This window comes from Dipodomys merriami, unplaced genomic scaffold (assembly GCF_024711535.1).
Source record: "Dipodomys merriami isolate MVZ:Mamm:240054 unplaced genomic scaffold, mDipMer1.0.p SCAF_4, whole genome shotgun sequence".
NCBI lineage: Eukaryota > Metazoa > Chordata > Mammalia > Rodentia > Heteromyidae > Dipodomys > Dipodomys merriami.
In genome coordinates, this window is record NW_027205603.1 from 64,951,352 (window position 1) to 64,967,986 (window position 16,635).

The 16,635-nt window shown below is 42.1% G+C and overlaps 1 protein-coding gene across 6 annotated transcripts in view; it reads right to left on the bottom strand.

The window, feature by feature from the left end:
* Nucleotides 1-3,532: 3,532 nt before the first annotated feature.
* The window catches only part of Snx31 (sorting nexin 31), a 42,888-nt gene continuing 29,785 nt past the window's right edge, over nt 3,533-16,635 (bottom strand). For 3 of the 6 annotated variants that reach the window (XM_069991826.1, XM_069991821.1, XM_069991827.1), the window contains 5 exons: nt 16,194-16,397; nt 13,024-13,137; nt 10,022-10,099; nt 5,332-5,388; nt 3,533-4,094 (listed from right to left, as the gene is read on the bottom strand). In XM_069991826.1, coding sequence (XP_069847927.1) covers nt 3,999-4,094; nt 5,332-5,388; nt 10,022-10,099; nt 13,024-13,137; nt 16,194-16,397 — 549 coding nt within the window. In that variant the 3' untranslated portion in view covers nt 3,533-3,998. The remainder of the gene's footprint in view (nt 4,095-5,331; nt 5,389-10,021; nt 10,100-13,023; nt 13,138-16,193; nt 16,398-16,635) is intronic. The other 3 variants (XM_069991825.1, XM_069991824.1, XM_069991822.1) reach the window with 3 other exon arrangements.

A 16,635-nucleotide genomic window follows, 5' to 3' on the forward strand; every position in this document is an offset into this window, starting at 1 on the left:
CTAGGTCTGCTACATAGCCCAGGCTGACCTGGAACTTGCCAGTTTCTTCTTAGTCTCTTGATTGCTGGGATTATAGATATGCACTACCACACCTGACTTTTCTTAAAGTCATTTCTGACTGAAATATTTAACAGAATTTGCTTAAGTGGTCCACATAACAACGTTTGCAAACTGTAAGCTTTTACCATTTTAATCTCCGCCCTTTAATCACTTTAACTCACCACAGTTTAATCAGCTCTTCCCTTTTTTTCCTCATGATTTCTGTGTCTTTCAAACTCAATGTTTGCCTGTGGACAAATGACTTTTGCTGGTTATTATGGAATATAAACAGCCTTTAGGAACAGATGTGTGTCTAGTTTCTAGAAGGTATTTTGGTGACTATGGTTATGTTAGGAGAAAATATGGTGGACTGAGGAAGCATTTTTTTTCAGGTCCTGTGGTTCCTGAGATATATCCCCAGCAGATGGTAAATCCAGGCATACTCAAGTGCCTTGTATAAAAGGGTGCAGTAGTTGCAAGTAACCTTTAAACACTTTAAATCATCTCTACATCCTTGTAACACCCAACACAATGTAAATGCTGCATAGATAATTGTTACTGTTCTTGTTGTTACTCTAAATTATACAATGTCTACACATGTTCAAAGAAGACACAACCATGGTAAAGTCTAACTACATTGTTGCTAAGTGTGGTATATGCTGATCATTTGCAAAGCCACCCCGTCCCCCTTGGGGTTAGTGATAGTGGCCCACCTTCTAGAGGTGATATGCTGCTCCTGGTTTCACCAGTGTGGTGGGAGGGTCCTTGGTAGGGTGATGATGTCACTTCTGGGATGGGGGAGGTGTGGGGGAGGGGCTCACGCATCATCTCTCTGGCATGGGTAGCCTTCTGGAAGATTGAGTTCTGAGTTCTGAGCCGGTGACCAAGTTAAAATCCAGTGTGATTCAAACATCCAAACTCTTCCTAGATAAAAGTAGGCCTAGAAATCCCCAAAGGGGCCAATCCATCCCCTTCCCCCCACCACACACCTTCTCACAGAACTATTGAGGGTGTGCCATTTTACAAATCCAGCTTCCAGTCTTGTCTTCTATCATCCTAATTCCTTCTTAACATGAATGCATGGTGTCACTTGTATCTTTCTTTTCCTATTCTGACTGTGGTAATAGCCTCAATATTTTAAGAAAAGATGAGTAAATACAATGTCTGTAAATACAATCTGTCTTCCTCTAGTTAGGGATCAACTCTCTATTTATGACATCAGGATGTCCGGATGCTACCTTAGTACACCATGTGAACTGTTTTCTCTCTGCCTTAGTACATAGAGACTGCTTCCACTTAGCTTTACCTCCTAGTAATTCTCTTAACTCTTCTAAGAGTTTTTTTTTTCTTTTAGATGGGGTGTTACTGTGTAGCCAGACTGATTGTGAATTCAAGATCTTCCCACCTCAGCCTCCTGAGTGCTGAGGTTACAGTTGTGAACTACTCAGCCTAAAACTTTTCCAGCATAGATTTGTTCTTTCCTAAACACAATTCTTATTCTTTGATCTGTGTCTTCTCTTCCATTTTTTCTACTGTATCCCATCTCTCTCCCTACATCTCCACTCTTTACTCAAAGTCTCTCTTCCTACTGGGTTTTCCTTTTGACTTCTAAGTTCCTTCAACACACAAGTCCACTCTATACTTCTGACATGACAACACATGGTCTGGGATTCTTCACTCTCTACAGCAAGTTGAAACACAAAAAATAGACAATATTTTTTTAACCTACAAAGGAGCAACTGGATATAGTTTGCCCTATTATAAGCCTCTTCTTATCTAAATAAAAGTTTGCTTTGATTCTAGTGTCTACAAGAGCCCCACATACTGTGGGATAGACCCTGAATATTTTTAGGTTGGAAACCCAGTAGATAAGCTTCCATTTTACTTCAAAGGTTGATTGTGATCCATTAGCACCCTCACTGTGGCCCACCTGAGACTATCTGGAACTTTCTGTGGTCTGTCTATGACTTCTACTACAAGATTGTCTTACCTCCGTCTAGGATAGAAATAGAAAACCTGGAGGTATGAGAAGTTAGGGCTATAGGCATTGATTTGTAAATATTATAGAGTATTTAATAGATTCTACATTTCAAAAAGGATCACAGGCTCGGCAAGAAATGAATTTATGGGCTGGGAAAGTGGTTCAGTAGTAGAGTGCTTGCCTAGCATGCATGAGGCCCTGGGTCCAATTCCTCAGCACCACATAAGCAGAAAAAGCCGGAAGTAGCATTGTGGTTCAAGTGATAGAGTGCTAGCCTTGAGCTGAAGAGCTGAGGTACAGTGCCCAGGCCCAGAGTTCAGGCTCCATGACCGACAAAAAAAAATGAAAGAAAGAAAGAAAGAAAGAAAGAAAGAAAGAAAGAAAGAAAGAAAGAAAGAAAGAAAGAAAGAAAGAAAGAAAGGAAGGAAGGAAGGAAGGAAGGAAGGAAGGAAGGAAGGAAGGAAGGAAGGAAGAGATGTACTCATTATCTTACTCATGTAACTGTAACCCCTCTGTACAGCATCTTTACAATAAAATAAAATTTTAAAAAAGATCACAGAATTTTCATCAGTAAATTCTATGTTCAATAGAATGTATTTCATATTATGTCATTATACAATCCAGAATAGAACATAACTGCACTTTTATCTAGTGACATTGTATCGATTCTCTCTCTCTCTCTTCTTTACTATGGCCTTAATTCTATACATAGTTACATTAATTAGTAGGAGTTAACTGAAACTGGATTTTTAAAAATCTTGTGAGAAAATGAATATAATTTAAAAGCTAAGAGACATAAGGCATTTGATACTTTGTTTCAAAAACAAAAGTATTAAAAATAGCATGATGATTATTGAACAGAACTCAACATCTGTATTTTGATGATACTGGTGGCGGTTTTTTGGTTTTAGTTTTGGATGTGTGGGTTTTTTATTTTTTTGCCAGTACTGGGGCTTGAACTTGGGACCTAGGTACTATCCCTGAGCTCTTTTGCTCAAGGCTAGCACTCTACCACTTTGAGCCACAACTCTACTACAGGATTTCTGGTACTTAAGTGGAGATGAGTTTCACAGGTCTTTTCTGCCCAGGCTGGCTTTGAACCACCATCCTTAGATCTTAGCCTCCTGAGTAGGATTACAGGCATGAGCCACCTGTGCCCAGTTATACTGTGTTTGATCTCTGAGCTTCATGCCTGTGGGCAAGTGCTCTGCCACCTGAATTACAACCCAGATCTTCTTTAATTTTAGTTATTTTTTCAGGTAGGATCTTGAATTTTCACTTGGGACTAATAATCCTATCTACATACTGCTGCATAGCTAGAATCCCAGACATGTATCATCATGCCCAGCTTGATCTTCCTAATCCCATTCCCCAAGGAGTTGGAATTATAAACATGTGCCACCATGACTTGTTTCATGAACCATTAGAACATGCAAAAGACTTTATGAAGCTAGATAACCATCTATTTTAGGAAGACAAAATAAATGAACTTCATTTTTTATTGATTCCAATTTGCACTTATCATTGATGAGCCATTAAAAACAAACTTTAGTTCCCCTATCTTTTTAATCTTTAGATTTACATAGAGTACTACAGTAGTGTTGATTAATATAATTTACCTTAATGTCAGAAAAAGAGTAAAAAAAGCCAAGAAATTTCCTCATGGTCTGAAGCCTAACTCCAACACCCAAGCTGTTGTGCTGTCATGAGATAGCCAGCCTTACAAAATAAATTTATTTATTTATTTATTTTGGGTCTGGTCGTGGGGCCTGAACTCTGAGCCTGGGCACTGTCCCTCAGCTCTTCAGCTCAAGGCTAGTGCTCTACCACTTGAGCCACAGTGCCACTTCCAGCTTTTTTTTTCTGCTTATGTGGTGCTGAGGAATCGAACCCAGGGCCTATGCATGCAAGGCAAGCGCTCTACCACTGAGCCACCTTCCCAGTCCCCAGAATGTTATTTTTAAGGTGAGACTTTTCTTCAAAGATCTTCTTCCTTTATGGTCCCAAAAACACAGTCATCATCAGCTCTCTTAATCTTGCTCTTTCTTAATAGAAAACTAGAATAGTTTTTCTGCTGGGAAGTAAACAGAGAGGTGAAATATAAGGGAAACGAAAAAGTTCCATAATAACATAACAAAAACTTCAAGAAAATTACAACAGTGTTAGGGCTAGGCACTGGTGGCGTATGCCTGCAGTCCTAGCTACTCAGGAGGCTGAGATCTGAGGATCACAGTCCCAAGCCAACCCAAGCAGGAAAAGTACATGAGATGCATACCTCCAACTCACCACCAAAGAGCCAGAAGCACAGCTATGGCCCAAGTGGTAGAGCATTAGCTTTGACCATAAAACATTCAAGGACAGCATACAGGCCCTGAGTTCAAACCTCAGTACTGGCGCGCGCATGCACGCATACACACACACACACACACACACACACACACACACACACACACACACACACACACACACACGCACGCGCCAAGGAAAAGAGAAAAGTTACATCCATTTAAGCAATGGTTTTAAAAATGACTTTATAGAAAATGTATTTAGGAATAGTACCTGCCCTGTTAGGGGTTAGAAAAGGGTCCCTGCTGGCATGTGGAGGACGTCATGAATGGACTTGTGCTGGCTCAGGGTTGTCATCCAGGTAACACTATGCCTGTCTTGCCCCTTCCACCCCCACTTTGTATGGGTCCTGGAGCCCATATTACATATAACCTAAAACATGTAACATATACTAAAATCTACAAGCTAGAGAGAGGATTTTTTTAAATGCAAGTGCTGGGCCCAGTGGCTCACACCTGTAAGCCTAACTACTCAGGAGATCAGGAGGATATAGTTTGAGGCCAGTCCCATCTATAGATTTGCAAGTGGCACACACCTATCATCCCTGCAACAGTGGGAAGCACAAGTAGGAGGATCAAGGTCTAGACCAGGGCAGATAATAACTGAAACCTTATCTCAACAAGATCCAAAACAGTCTAGAGGCATGGCTCAAGCAATAGAGCGGCTGCCTAGCAAGCATGAATCCTTGATTTCAAACTCTAGCACTGCCACAAAAAAGCATATGGCATAGAGGAAAATCACCAAAGAATTTGTGTCCCACTTGGAAAATTCTGCTGTGAAAATTCCTTTGCCCATTCTGGATGTTATAGGAAAAACCGTACTTCTGTGAGGCCTCTCTGTTCTAGGAAACTTCTAGGAAACAGAATTCTGTCTTCTTTTCTAAGTAGAATGGTTTTAGTTAAAGGGAGAGAAAGGCAAACTTATCAAAAATAGAATATAGCAACCATATAATTTTAGTCACAGACCTGGCTTTGTTGAATCTGGTGTCTTTTACTTTTGCCTTGTTCTGGAACTTCAATCTGCTAAATAGATTAGTAACATGTCAGTTTGCACAGCCTGGATATACAAACACAAATAACCGATTTAAGTAGCACCTGCCCTGCCACACACACACACACACACACACACACACACACACACACACACACACACACACACACACACACACACACACACTAATCCTTTTAATGGTTCCTCCTGCTGTAGGTCAGGAGGTGTACCCAGTGTCATCTGCCCATCCCCACTTCCTTTGCCAGAGTCTTGGTGTTAGAAACATTGTATCTCCCAAAAGTAAAGCGGAACTTCATGCTTAACATCCATGGCTACCTATGGATTTTGCAATTTACCACAGCTTTTAAAAGACTTTGCACAAAATGAAATGCACTTCTAAATCCTGAGATAATCCAAAGAGCTCCAATCCATATACTGAATCAAAGCCAAATGGAGCCTGTGTAATCAAAGGCTCCATTAATCAAATGAAGACTCAAATTGAAGTTCAAGACACTTGACTGTGCTTAAGATACCCATCAGGGGGCCTGGCAGAAGGCAGATGGCACATTCCCTGAGGGAACTGAGGATAAGGTTTGGGGGTTTCACCGTAGATACAGAGGAGGAGGCAGTGTTGGGAATTGAACTCAGGGCCTTGTGAATATTAGAAATGTTACTGTCCAGATACATCCCAGCCATTGGCTTTTGAGACAGAATTTCACTGTGTAGCCAAGCTGACCTTGAACTCATGAGCTTCCTGCTTCCCTAGTGCTGGAGTTATAGGTGTGTACCATCATGTCTGGCTCTATATAGAGGATTTTGTTTTTGGTTTTGGTTTTTGGGTTTTGGGTTTTTTTGTGTGTGTGTGACAGTCCTGAGGCTTAAAAGGGCCTGCACACTGTCCCTGAGCTTCATTTGCACAAGGCTAATACTCTACTACTTGAGCCACAGTGCCATTTCCATTTCTGAGTGGTATTGAGGAATTGAACCCAGGGCTTCATGCATGCTAGGCAAGCACTCCACTACTAAGCCACATTCCCATTTATTTGTTTATTTTTTTGTTTTGTCGAGGGCTTGAAATCTGGGCCTGGGCACTGTCTCTTAACTCTTCAGCTCAAGGTGAGCGCTCTACCACTTGAGCCGTAGTGCCACTTCCAGTTTTCTGGTGGTGTATTGGAGATGAGTCCCTGTTTTCACTGAATTTGATTCTGGTGCCCTGCATCTTGTATATACATTTTTCTAATTTGAGGAGGTTAAGGGAAATAATAAAATGCTTAAATAAGGAGACAGGTTGATCCTTTGTAACAATGAGATGTACAAGACACTATGTTGCAAACGAACTTTACAACTTGGGAGGATGGGGAGGGAGGAGTTGGAGAGGTGGGGAGCGAAGGGATGGTAGGGGAAAAACAAATGCTCAATAGGAAATGTACTCATTATCTTATGCATGTAACTGTAACCCCTCTGTACAATATTTTTACATTAAAAACCATATGTATGTATGTATATATGTAGATAGAGGGGGGTGGGGAGAGAGAGGGAGAGAGAGAGAGTCACAGACTTTCCTGTTTGGGCTGGCTTCAATCCTCAATCTCAGTCTCCTGAGTAGCTAAGATTATAGGCATGAGCCACCTGTTCTGAGCCCTTGTTTTGTTTTAAAGACCTAATTAAATTGAGTCTGGTGGAGGGAAGGGTAGTATTAAAGTAAATGAATGAAAAGATGTAGGGCCCCAGGGACTGCAGGGAGGGAAGGGTGGAGGAATTCTGTAGGATCTCTGTGTACAAGGGGGGGGTGCTGAAGACAAATGTTACACTCCACCCCAACCCCCAGTTTGTGATTAATATTGCCTTTAAAAATTTAACATGAGGGCTGGGAAGGTGGCTCTGTGGTAGAGTGCTTGCCTTGCATGCCTGAGGCCCTGGGTTCAATTCCTCAGCACCACATAAGCAAAAAGAAAAAAATCCGGAAGTGGCGCTGTGACTCAAGTGGTAGAGAGCTAGCCTTGAGCTGAAGAGCTGAGGGACAGCGCCCAGGCCCAGAGTTCAGGCCCCACAACTGGACCCCCCCCAAAATTTTTTTTTAACATGAGCTGACCACTGGTGGCTCATGCCTGTAATCCTAGCTACTTAGGGGACTGAAATCTAAGGATCATAGTTTGAAACCAGTCTGTCAGAAAAGTCCCCACAACCCTTATCTCCAATTAACTAGCAAAAAGCCAAAAGTAAAGCTATGACTCAAGTGGTAGAGTACCAGCCTTAAGCGAAAAAGCTAAGGGACAGTACAGTGTCCAGACCCTGAGTTCAGGCCCTAGGACTGGCATGCACACAAAAAAGAATTTAACATGGGATTTGTGGTGGTGGTGATGGTGCTTTTACATGATCCTTTTTTTTTTTTTTTTGCCAGTCCTGAGGCTTGAACTCAGGGCCTAGGCTCTGTCCCTGAGCCTCCCTGTGCTTAAGGCTAGTGCTCTACACCTGAGCCACAGCACCACTTCTGGCTTTTTCTCTTTATGTGGTACTGAGGAATAGACCCCAAGGCTTCATGTGTGCTAGGCAGACATTCTACCACTGAGCCACATTCCTAGCCCCTACATTATTTTTTACTGAGTTTGTTCAGCTCAAGTTCTAATAGTATCTTCATAAACAAGTCTTACCCATGAAAGCACTGCCTAGAGCTAACTAGGCCAATTAATTTGAAGTGAGCAGTAAATTTCTTCTTCCTCTCACTCCATCTTAATAAGAAAAGCCAGTGCTATTTAATCTGCTTCGAGGGACCATCAACTTTATTTATGGGGCTCATTTGGTTATGGTTTCCTCTGGCTCTCCCCCTTGCCCCCAGATTCTTCAAAACTGTGAAAAGCTTAGACTAGGCTAGAGCCTGCCTCGTCTTGGTCTATACAAAGCCTCTCTAAGTGACAGATGCCAGTCCACACTTTGCGACTTTGCCAAGAAAGCAATGGGATGTCGCCATCTGATATTTATATGACTATGTGAAGCCATGGAGTCACTCTAGACCATTGTTCTCTCTGAGGAAGCCCAGAACTCAGCTGGCCACCTGCCTCTCCACTTTCCCCAAGGCTCTGTAGACAAAATTCTAGCCTGAAATGCAAACTAGCCCTAAAATCTGCTCTTACAAACCTAGTTTTCAAGAGAAAACTTCTGTTCTAAGAACAAAAATAAGAAATCATTTGTGGAAATAAAGGTTGACTATTAGGCTAAAGCAACCTAAAAGTATTGAGGGGTACGTTTGATTTTGCCATTAGTCACAGCCATAAAGGGTTGATTTCAATTCCTGCTGTTTTTCCTGAGAACTTTAAATGGATTATTGCCTCCTCTGTTTTGTTGAGTGAACTCTTTAGCTATTCACCGTACAAGTATTTCCTGCATTGAGTAGCTTACATTTGATTCATTCATGGTTGAGGGCTCTTCTCCCTTTTAAGGAGGCTACTTCAGCTAATTACTTTTCTCTTTTTCCTTTTTTATATACATGATCATCATCAAAGCCTAAGTGGGGTCCATCCTGCCTAAGAGGCTGGATTTTATTACTAGTGTAGAAATAGTCTCCTTCATTGACTATTCTGTAGTCCATTTTAATCACAAGAGACAGTGAATTTATTTTCTCTATAAAGATACTTTTGATTCCAGAAGGGAAAAAAAGATGTGAAAGTCAAATAAAGCTGAATGTTAACCCATCCTCTTATAAAGCACTACATTTAAATAAAAAAAGTTACAGAAGGTTTCCAAATAGTTTGTTATAGATTTAAAATTGGTTTAATAGTGTGTAAAAGAATTAAGCTTACGAATGTCACTCAAACATATGGCGCTGCCATATTTGTGATATGTGTAGGCTCTGAAGAGAGGCTAAGAATGGGTGAAAGCCTCAGTAAGTTCTGCTTTAGTGTCTGACCACCAATCCTTTTGGTGCATTGTTACATCTTTGATACATAAATATACACTACAAAAATAGAATTCACATTGACAAAAATTAATCGCTTTGACAGTTTCTTTTACTCTATGGTTTCCTGTTTGGCACACCACAAGTATCAAGAGGCTATGAATGCTATCTAGAAAACTCTGGAGCTAATTTGATATCATCTCCACTATATTAAAGAGCCCCTCAAGATTTTGACTTCAGATACACTTTTCTGACTAACCAGAAACCCTCATTTAGGAAAAATGAAAGAATGATGGTATACAACTGGGCTCATGCCTGTAATCTGAACTACTCAGAAAAACCGAGGTTCAGAGCCAACCAGGGCAGATAAATGCAAAAAACTCATTAGCCAGCAAAAAGCAGGAAGTGGAGCTATGGCATACGTAGTAGAGCACTAGCCTTGAGAAAAAGCCAGGTGAGATCCCAAAACACTGAGTTCAAGCCCCAGTTGAATAAAAAAAAAAAAAGTGCAAAAGCAAAAAGCGTTGTAGAATTCTACAGGCCGTAGAAAGTTATAGAGTTCTCAGTAGTCCAAAGATAAGTACTCCTCAGAAAAACACTTTCATTCTAAAGACAGAAGTCCCTCCACCATGCTGTTCTGAATACAACACTAGAGATGTCCTCCTCAAGGACCAGACCTGCTGGCCTGGACTTCTGAGGGACAGCCTGGTGTGCAGATGCTGGCTGATAATGGGGACTTGGAATGGAAAATGTATACAAATGAGGACACTTACCATTTCTGGATTCTCAGCAGCCAGCTTTACCTTCTTCTCTGATATCATCTTTTTCAAGCAGCTACTTAGCAGAAAAGCCTAAGAAATCCAGAAATAACACTCAAGCTATTGCCATTCCTACCTTCCCTCTCACACCATCAAGTAGAGTTGGCACTTTGCTTAAAATCTAATAGCATCCTTTTAAGAACTCACATTTCTTTAACTTCCAGAAACTGTCATACAATGCAATTAGTAAGTAAACAAATTCTCTCAATTACATGAATTTATTTACAATGAAATCTAAAGACAGATGAAAAATGCCCTGAATCTCACTACTAATCTTCTTTCTCTTAAAACTCCAGAATACATCTGGGCACTGGTGGCTCACGCCTGTAATCCTAGCTATCAGGAGGCTGACTGAGGATTGCAGTTCAACGCCAACCTGGGCAGGAAAGTACATGAAACTTTTATCTCCAATTAACCACCAAAAAGCTGGAAGTGGAGCTGTGGCTCCAGTGGTAGGGTGCTAGCCTTTAGCAAAATAAAAACAAAAAACCCAAGGACAGGGTCTAGGCTCTGAGTTCAGGTCTCAGGACTCATTCTCCTCTCTCTCTCTCTCTCTCTCTCTCTCTCTCTCTCTCTCACACACACACACACACACATACACACACACACACACACACACACACACACACACACACAACTTCCCTGCTTACATCCAGTTTTCTATGGTTTTGTAAGCAGACCATTTTATATGAGCAACAAATAACTGCCTATTATGGTAACCACATCAACTGATCATGGTGAATCCCACACTGAATCGCATGATTTTTTAAGCCCCATTATTAGTCATAAATAGTAACCTGTTTGCTTTAAAGAATGCCTCATTACCTTATTCTTTTTACTGAAATTTTAGAAACAGTTGCATTTCTGCACTTTCTTCTTTTCCAGTATCCTAATCAGCCCCCAGCATCACAGCAGCTTGGTTGGTCTAGCTAGTGTCCAGAACTCAACAGTCCACACATTTTGTTACACAGAAGTGGGGAGCTCATTGTCTCGGGATCTGTACCCCATGTGCAAAATTTAAGATTCCCTAGGATATTTTTTTTTGTTTTTACTTCTTACCCAGCAATTCTCTTTCTTTTTTCGTTTTTTTTTTTTTTTTTTTTTGTCAGTCGTGGGTTTTGAACTCGGCCTGGGTGCTGTCCCTGAGCTCTTCAGCTCAAGGCTAGCACTCTACCATTTGAGCCTTGAGACACAGTGCTACTTCTGGCTTTTTCTATTTATGTGGAGCTGAGGAATCGAACTCAGGGCCTCAAGCATTCAAGGCAAGCACTCTACCACTGAGCCACCTTCCCAGCCCTGCTCTTACCTTTTGCTTGTGTCTCTCTCCTCTTTTAGAAGTACCTTGTTTGAACATGGGCCTCGTGCTTGGCTAAGCAAGTGCTCCAGCACTTGAGCCATGCCTCTGATCCTAGTTTCCTCAGTTAAACCTACTAAAATTGATACAAGGCCCCGGGACCTTCATATAGGCTTGAGAGGAGGGATGATCAGTCTGTTGAAAAAGATGAAGGGGAAAGCAAGATATACAGGCTGGGGTGGTAGCCTCAGAGATGGCAGAATGAGAGAGCCAATGGACAAAAGGTAACATGTCACCATTTTCAGGGGTGTATAGCATTACAGGAATGAAATAAATAAATATTTAAGGGGAAAGGAGGAGAGATAGAAAAGGCAGTGTCACTAACAGGGAAAAGAGTAACATAGCTGGCATGTACAATCCTGGCATTGTTAACAATTAGCCCCGTGCATGTACACAGTTATGCAAGCCACACACCACCAGAGCAGGAAGCAGCAAGGCAGTACAGTTCTGCACTAATGTGCTTTTTTCCCATACCAAGTAAAAGAACATGGAGGCTAAGACTGCTATTAACCAGGTTGGGCTTGTTAAATAGAAAGAACTGAGCTTTTGTTTAAAGAGCTGAGAAAAGATTTGGGTCTCACTGGCCCTCATTTGTATTTGTAAAACACACAGGTCATATCTCTGCCTTTTGCAAAAACAGCCCTTGGGCACATATCAAGAGAACACACGCTCCAAAGGAAAGAAGGTCTTATTAGAAATCCTTTAAAAGAAGGTTTATTGCCCCTCTCTGTAGTAGTTAAACCCATTTGCTACTGTTTAGATTAAAAGACTGTAATAAAACTGAACCACACTCAGCATTCTGATGAGATGGGTGGGAAAGAAAGGTTGGTTTCACTGCTAAAATCTCTCCCCGTCTTCCCAAGTTACTACAGATCTGGGGTTTGGATTCAGCATCTCAAACGTTCTAGGCAGATTCTCTGAAAATTGAACTATGCTTCCAGCCCTTTTTGCTTTATTTTTTAGATAGTGTCTCATGCTTTTTGCCTGGACCAACACTGGATTTTGATCCTCCTATCTCTACTTCCTGAGTAGCTGAGATTACAAACATCTACTACAATTGGCTTGTTCTTTATTTTCTCTTTCTTCGTTCCTTCTTTTCTACTTTCTTTTTCCCCTCCTTCCTTTCTCTCCTCCCTCCCTCCCTTCCTTTCTGCCTTCTCTTTCCTTCCTTCTCTTTCCTTCCTTTTCTCTCTTTCCTTCCTTCCTTCCTTTCTCTCTCTTCTTTTCTTTCTTTCCTTCTTTCTTTTTCCTTCTGTCTCAATCACTCTCTCTCCTCTCTTCCCTCCCTCCTTCCCTCATTTCTTCTTTCTTCTTTCTTTCCTTCTTTGTTTCTTTCTTCCCCTTTCTTTCTTATCTTTAAGTAGTTGTATAAAGAGGTTTTTAACTCAGTGTCAGTTTCTAGTACAATGCAACTTGATCAGTGTCATTCTTTTCATCATTCTCCCCATCTCTCCAAACCCCATTCAAAGCTCATTATTTTTTTGCCTGAATTGGCCTTGACCTATGTTCTTCCTGTCTCTGCCTCTCGTGTAGCTGGGATTACAGGTGTGAACCACTGCATCTGGAATACACAGAGTTTCATGCTCTATTCTTGAGAACTCACCTGCTTGGTGTAAATAACAAACCACTGCCAGCGACTGTCCTCACTGTACTGAAATCTGAGCTCTAAGTTCTGGTTGAGAGTTCGCTGAGGCCCATCCATATCCAGTAGAGTGCCCTACAGAGGAAAAGATATCATTGGAAATTGAAATGCCTGCTAATATGCTGGGCATAATGTCAAAACAAGCAAGACTCCCTGTTCCCAAGAAGGTCTGCTGAGGATTGTTCTCAGAGGAGCATTCTGGGGTCTAAGGGAGGAATTAGAATGGGCATCTAGCGGGCTGGGAAGGTGGCTCAGTGGTAGAGCGCTTGCTTTGCATGCCTGAGGCCCTGGGTTCAATTGCTCAGCACCACATAAGCAAAAAGGAAAAAGCCGGAAGTAGTGCTGTGGCTCAAGTGGTAGAGCGCTAGCCTTGAGCTGAAGAGCTGAGGGACAGCACCCAGGCCCAGAGTTCAGGCCCCACTACCGGACCCAAAAAAAAAAAAAAAAAAAAGAATGGGCATCTAACCCAGGTAAGAAGCAGGAAGGAAGGCTTCCTGGAAGGAGGGACAAGGAGCAGAAGCAGAAGCTGTCCATGCGTGTTTTTAGTGGCTCTGCTCGTAGAGGGAAATGAGTGGGATGACTCCTCTAGGAAAAACAGCAGGTACAAATGCACTGAGGCATGAGGAGGCTTGACAGAGACACTGTGAAGGATAGGGCGTGGCCTCAGCACTCCCTACAAGTCATGGGGGGCTGAAGGAGGAAGTACAGACAGGCAGGATGGGACCAGTCCTAAAGATGGCTAAGAATCATCTGTGATAGTTGCTCTATAGGCTCTCTCCTGATCTCACTGCTACTAATGTAATCAAATTCCCTTGGGAAGCCATTGCTCTTCCACAGTAAACTGCATGTAGGACTTGCAGGGAATAAAAGACATGTGATCCAAGCTTAGGCCAACTAGACAAATATTCTCTGTGCCTCTCATTTGATACCAGAGTTGAGAGACCCAGAGCAGGGCCTCCCAACCCTTTCTCTTGAAGCCTTCAATGGCTGGTTCCTGACTTTGTTATGCCTCTGTGTCAGTTACTCCTGGTCCTTCCAATCAGTCCCTTTGTCACAAATCACATGTATTCTCTTCCACTGCTTGCTACCAAAGGGCCCCAACTTTTACAATGGCTCAGAAGCTAAGTTCAAGATTGTTTCCTGCAGTCAATGGACATTCATGAAGAGAATTGTTTTTAACTAGATAATAATCAGAGTCATATTCTAGAAATCTTTGTCTGAGAGCATGGCTCTAAAAATAAACCACACAATAGCTGAGAGAAGATCAGCGAATATCAGAAGAAAAACAAATGCCCTATAGACCACAGTGACCCCCACTTAGCCCATGAGGACGGGTGTTTCAGGAAGTGGCACCAAGGAGAAAGAACCCAAACAGAGCTCAGGCACCCTGTGAAACCGAGGAAAAAGAAATGAAAGTCTGAAGAAGTAGAGACTGGAATTTGTGGGCAGACAACTCTGAGCTCCAGAGAGCTCTCAAACCTCTAGCTGAACAGGGGGAGTTGTGCAAGTGGGGCCGCGAGGGCGGTGGTACACAGCTGTGCTGGACTCCCAGAGGCAACGAAGGGAATTTGACCTTCAGTTTTGTACCCTAAACAAGAAATTCACTCAAAACGGATCATAACTTTTAGGGCAAAAATAAGGCAGTAGAAAAACCTTCTGCTCTAGGCTTTGATATACTGTTCTTGGACATCATATGTAATGTACAATGCACAAAAGAAAGGAACTGCTAAAGCAGACCTCATTAAAATTAAAAATTATCACCCTGAAAGATACTATGGAAAACTAGAGAAATAGAAAAAGAAAGGGAGGAGGGAGAGAGAAACAGACAAACAGAGAAAGAGAGGGAAAAAGAAAAAGAAAGAAAATATTTGCAAATTCAGCAGCCAATAAAGGATGCACATCTGGAATATACAAAGAATTCTCAAAACTCAGTGGTAAAAACTCAAGTTGGTAAAATTTTGCAATTTCTTTCTTTCATCCTTCCTTTCTTCCTTCCATCCCTCTTTCCCTTAGTCCCTCCCTCCCTTCCTTCCTTCCTTCTTTTCTTTTTCTCCCTTCTTTCTTCATTCTCTCTCCTCTCCTCCATTCTTCTCTCCTCTCCTCTCATTTCCTCTCTTCTTCTCTGCCAGTAGCAGGGCTTGAACTCAGACCCCATGCTCTCACACAGATTTATTTCTCACAACTGATTCTCTACCAATTAAGCCAGGCCTCCAGTCCAGTATTTTGTGGGTTAATTGGAGTGGAGTCTTGTAGGCTTTTCTGCTGGGACTCAGCCTCTGAGTTGCTTACATTATAGGCATGTGCCACCAATGCCCAGCTAAGTTAAGCAATTACTTAAAAACCTAAACTACAATTGCCTTATGATCCAGCAATTACACTCCTGGGCATTTATTGCAGTGAAGACTTGTGCTCAGACAAAAGCCAGACCACGAATATTCATAGGAGGCACATTCACAGCTGAGAACTGAAAACAATCCCATGTCCTTCAGTGGGAGTTGATGGAAGTCCCATTTGCCAAGAGAGACAATTTAGGAGGAAGAAGCACAAGCTGGTGTGAGAGCCCATGGATGTCTTAGAAGATGGCTGTGTTGCTGGGCACTGGTGGCTCACACCTGTAATCCTTGCTACTCAGGAGGTTGAGATCTGAAGCCAGCCTACGCAGACTCTCTCCAATTAACTACCAAGAAAGCTGGAAGTGGAGCAGTGGTTCAAGTGGTAGAACACTAATGTTGGACCAGCACACAAACACACAAAGAAAGAAGATGGCAATGTGAGCCCCAGGCAGGGGCTCCTCCAGTAGGACCAATCTTCAGTATACAGGTCTGGGAAGCACTAAAAGCATATACTAAGTACTCAGTCAATGGCAGCCCTGATCACCATGAACAGGGACTACTCTGATCTCACTTAAAGCAATAGGGAAGCAGCTCTTGGAAGGTGAGAAGATGAGTATCTCTCTTGCTCTGGATGGACAATAACCTGACTGGACAATTACCTGGCTTTAGCACCTGTGATGTGTACCATTCTCCATTAGCAGTGCTCATCAAATGGGAAACTTTTCTCCCTGGCTGACTCTTGTCAATCCAAAAACAGGATTTTCAAACCATGGGCAAAGCAAGGTATCAGGTACTCACCAGGAAAGTGACCTGCCAGCACTTCACCCTACTCATCTGGAAAAGGACTTCCTGGGTCTGGTTGTCAGGCAGGGTTATGCAGCAGCTGATGGCGTTATTACCAACAGAAAGAACCACCCCACAGCCGGGTTCTGGAGAGTCACAGGTACAAGGATCCAGTTGCATGCATCCATAATGCTGGACATCCCGGGACAGCTCTAAAAACTGCCATAATGGGTGGTAGGAAGAAGCAAAAAATCACATGATGCAGCTGAAAAACTCAGGTGATATGCTAATGTCATTCTCATAGAACACACAGAAGAAAAGGAGTTTTTTCGAATGCTTTATAGAATTGGGGGCATTAATGGTCAGACAGACTTTGGAAATGACAACGAATTGAGAGCAATATTCTTACTAAATTAAGAAGTTAGATCATGTATACACATAGATTTGGTGTGATCTA